Here is a 4,731-nt window from a genome sequence, read left to right on the forward strand (position 1 = left end):
GGAAACGCTTTATTTATAAAGAGCTCACAAATTTTATAATTTATCAATGCGAGAGGAAATTCCCTTTTCCTATTTATACCCATGTGGAATGTTTCCACTTTCTTCTTTCTTTTCATGTGGGAAGAACTTTCTCATTTTCTTAACATAGGATGCTTTTATTTCCTTATCCCATTTTCATATTATTTATCTTGAGAATATTTTCGATCCCTCATCTTTACTATGTTGTTAAATTTGGATCGAAATTTTGGTAATGTTACAACGTATCATCCTCAAACAGATGAGCAGTCTGAAAGGACTAATCAAACCGCTAAAGATATGCTTCCGGCTTGTGTATTAGACTTCGGTGGTTGCTGAGATTATCATTTGCCTTTGACAATTTTTTTCCTACAATAACGACATTCACGTAATATTGGAATGCCACCATACAAATTTCTATACGAGAGACGTCGAAGAACTCCCGTATGCTAGGGTGAAATCGGTCAGAAGGAATGGGGAAGTTTAAAGTTGTTCAGGAAACTTCCTTCAAATTCGATTATGTAAGGCAGCAACGACATATGCCGATAAACGAAGACAGCCAATAGAATTCAACATTGGCGATAATGTAATATTAAAGGTATCTCCCTAGAAGGGGATTATCCGTTTTTGAAAGAAAGGAAAATTAAGTTCACGATATATTGGACTATTCAAGTTTTTGGCAAGTATAGGTGAAGTGACTTATAAACTTGAGCTACCGAAAGAATTGGATGGAATCCACCCCACCTTTCATGTGCCTCATATGAATAAATGCCTAGTTGACGATGTAACCCTAATAACATTGAAAGACATCAAGGTTGATAATAAACTTAATTACACTTAGAAACTATTAAAATAGTTGACCAAAAAGAAAAGCAATTGTGCCATAAAGTCATGTTGCCAGTAAAGGTTATTTGGAAACATAACAAAGGTGCATAGTCTAATTGGGAACTAGAGTACCAGATAAAAAATTTTTACCTGACATTATTTGCTTAGTGACAGGTTTTGATGACGAAGCCTCTTATATGGGGGACTTGTAACATCTTGATGTTTTGAAAGTATTAAATATCTATTTTAAAAAAATAAATAAAGTTTGTTGAGCTAAATAGAGAACGGGCTTAAGGGAGAGTTTTTAGGAGAAAACGCCGAAGAGGGGGAAATTTGAGGAACTTTATCCGATCATCTTTTTTCTTTTTATTTTTTTTAATTTATATGTTTATTTGTATTAAATAGTTAAAAAAGTAATAATTGTGTAATGATTGTTGGAAAGTTTTGACTACGCCCATATTTGCAAAATGTTGAAATGCTGACCTGGCGTCACATGGTGTAAAATGTTTGGGGGGAACTTAGTTTTAGTTACGCATGGTCTTCGAGATAGAAAGGGCACTCCCACCGCTCTAAAAACAAGAGAGCTTTATTGGCTCTTTAAGAAAAAAACATGTGCGGATATATGGTACGGTTAAAAGTGTGAGAAGTAAGGGTGGAGGGAGTGGGCGACAGGTACTTCGCAAGGGGTACTATTCCCCGCTCGCTAATTGATCTTTACGGTGCTTACTCTATCAATTAGATACTTTACCCATAGACTAAAATAGCTAGGCATATCTATTTCTTCATATTTCAACTTCAATGAAGTTTCTTTCTTTTCTACAGCTAATAAAAACCGTTGTTTTAGACGATGCTTATGTAGAAAGCCCTTTTTTCTAGTATTTACTAGTGAATTTAATCTTTCTTTACTTTTTTCTTTCTATAGTGGGAACACCGTTGCCACCTCCTCGAACATTACTGTCGGATTTGGGCAAGGGGAAATATCCCCCGAATATCTATATTCTATTTCCAATAATTGCCTCATTATTTTCCATACTTTTGGGCTCTGTGTTTTGATTTTTTTGTTACTGATTCAAAAGAAACGCTGAGAGGAAGAGGAATGAGGAGTAGAAGGGTTTTTTTCTGCCTATTTAGTCTTTTTTTCCTTTATGTATTGGTTGTTTATTATATAATAGTTTTTTTTTTAAATATTATAAAAAATGTTAAATTACTTTTAGTTAAGTTTATAGTTTATAATTTATTTTTTTGTTAAAATAAATACTTAACTAAATGTATAACTTATTTTTAGTTTATAAATTTTTAAATTTATAATTTATTAGTTATTTTAATTTAAAAATTAAATTTTTTAAGGTAATTGTGAAAAAAGTACGGATTATCTTGTGATTTTTAGATTTAGTTTTATTATGTTTATTTTTGTTTGAATTATGAATCATATAATTTTTAATTAAAGTTTTTATTTTTTTATTTGTGTTTAAAATTATATTAAAAAATTAATAAAAGTTATTAGGGCAGTTTAAGTGACCACTCACTTCACCCTAAGTATTTATAGCGGGAATATCTCATAGAATAGTAACAAACTTTTAAAAGTGAACCAATTATGTTACTCATGCATATTTTTTTCAAATCGGGTTACTAAATCTTCAAATCGAGTCTCATCGATTTTTTTGTTCGTTAAGAATAAAATGAATGAAAGATGTGGGGGTCGGAATTTGTTATATATATAGTTATATTTTAGAACAAATTAAAAAGCGTTAATCATATAAAATTCAAAAATAAAAATAAAATCTATATCGCCACAACGTTAACCCCAAAAAAAAATTGAAAGAAAACAACTTTTAGTAAGATATTCTTATGTGGGTTTGCTACAAGCCTACAAGTTTTGGTAACTGAAGAGTCGGTTTGTAGCTTACCCGCAACTCTTTGCCTTGAGTTTTTTATAAATACCAACTGCAATCGTCCGGCTACCACTACGCTCTGTGATCTGTTTTCTCAAGCTTTGTCCTCATATTCTCGATAGCTAACCCTGTAAATCTCTTCATTTCAGGTGTTCACTGTGTGCTTATATATATAGTTATATTTATTTGTATTCAAGTCGCAATGTATTAATATGACTTATAAGCAGTTTAACTATTTAGTTATCACATTTGTAGACTGTGTAATGAAACTATATAAATGTATAATCTCAATACTTATTGTTTTATAAATTATATTTAGATTTAACAACTATTTATGGGCGAAAAGTATGCTGTTGATCCAAATCTGATCACTTCTAGTTTGCTAATTTTGATCAATGTTACAGCTTGAATAATGGGAGGAGGTTCGTGTGAGGACGGCTGCGAGTTTGTTTCTCCTCGAACGGTTGTTTTGGTTGGTAAAACCGGTAATGGGAAAAGTGCTACCGGGAATAGCTTGCTTGGAATGAAGTGTCTTCTATCAAAGAGAAGTTCATCTGGTGTTACAGTTTCATCTGAGTTGCAGACAACCACACTCAGAGATGGTCAAATGCTTAATGTGATTGATACTCCGGGTAATATAATTTTATGTACATAAGTTACTTTTCATGTTTCTATGGTTTTGTTTCGACTGCTAAAACCGACATTGTTCTAGGGTTGTTTGATCCGTCTCTTGATTTTGAGTTTATTGGGAAGGAGATTGTCAGATGCATCAGTATGGCTCAGGATGGTATAGATGCATTTCTAGTTGTCGTTTCAACCTTCAGTCGATTTTCTGTAGAAGAACGAGTTGCATTAAGCGGCTTGCAGACATTGTTTGGAAGAAAGATATATGATTACATGATATTAGTATTCACTGGTGGTGATGAGCTTGAGGATGATAATCAGACGTTGGAAGAGTTCTTATGCGGCTCTCCGGAATCGTTGAAGGTGGTATATTAGCCGGTCTTTGTTTTTAATATATGCATGTTTTATATTTGAGATGTTATTAATTGCTTCATTTTTAGTTAGGGGATCTTAGAGACACTTTAGAGTTATTTTTATTAACATATAGTAATCATTATTATTTTAGGTAATTATTAGCCTGTGTGGGAATCGTTATGTGCTTTTTGATAACAAGACGAAAGATGAAATTAAGAGATCACATCAAGTGAAGGAGCTTCTTTCTTTGGTAAACATGGTGTCTTCAAGGAACGGCGGAAAACCCTATTCTAATGAGATCTTTAGTGAAATTAAGGTGAAACTTATTTTAATTTTATTCTTATATATCATTTAAGGTATATACTATTGCAAAATATGACAGCTGGCTGTTATATTTAGTCACATGTCAGAATACTCTAAGTTGGTAGTCAAACTCAAGCTGATAGTTTAGTAGTTAAATTTAGTTACTTTGTTAATCTGCAAGCTTATTGAATTTTTTGCATGGTTAGATGTTTGACACTCACCATGACTATTAGGTAATTTTGATATTCTGTAGTAGAATTTGGTATGTGGCAAGGGGTGCGATTCTTCATGTAAACCACACTTGTGAGTGCATCTTTTCTGAAAACCTACCAAAAGCTAAATGCCAATGCGGGGTGCGACTTTCAATCGATTAACAAAACCATTTCTACAACAGAACTGTTAAAAGTTGCACTCTATTGCGACTTACTTATTTCTACAACAGATTAAGAAAACCACATAGAAATCATGGTGGTTCTTTTAAACTACCTAAACATGCAAAATTAATATTAAACATGCACTCTATTGCGATTTAGCTTTTGGCATATTTTAAAATCCTTACTTCCATACCGGTCAAGAATCACACTTCCTTTGCGATCTACTTATTTCTACAACAGAATTAAGAAAACCACATGGAAATCATGGTGGTTCTATTAAACTACCTAAACATACAAAATTAATATTAAACATATATGCACTCTATTACGATTTAGCTTTTGGC

General features: G+C 32.4%; 1 protein-coding gene across 1 annotated transcript; it reads left to right on the forward strand.

Annotated features, from left to right (window-relative positions):
* The first annotated feature begins 2,988 nt into the window (after positions 1-2,988).
* Positions 2,989-4,009, forward strand: LOC143618290 (immune-associated nucleotide-binding protein 9-like). Its single transcript, XM_077090559.1, has 2 exons — positions 2,989-3,364; positions 3,445-4,009. Exons 1-2 carry the CDS (start codon positions 3,145-3,147, stop codon positions 3,729-3,731), a joined length of 507 nt encoding a protein of 168 aa, XP_076946674.1. The 5' UTR covers positions 2,989-3,144; the 3' UTR covers positions 3,732-4,009.
* The last annotated feature ends 722 nt before the right edge of the window (positions 4,010-4,731 follow it).

The sequence above is a fragment of the Bidens hawaiensis genome, unplaced genomic scaffold (genome assembly GCF_021521415.1).
Source record: "Bidens hawaiensis isolate Kalapana, Puna unplaced genomic scaffold, B.hawaiensis_p1.1 tig00067768_1, whole genome shotgun sequence".
Taxonomy (NCBI): domain Eukaryota; kingdom Viridiplantae; phylum Streptophyta; class Magnoliopsida; order Asterales; family Asteraceae; genus Bidens; species Bidens hawaiensis.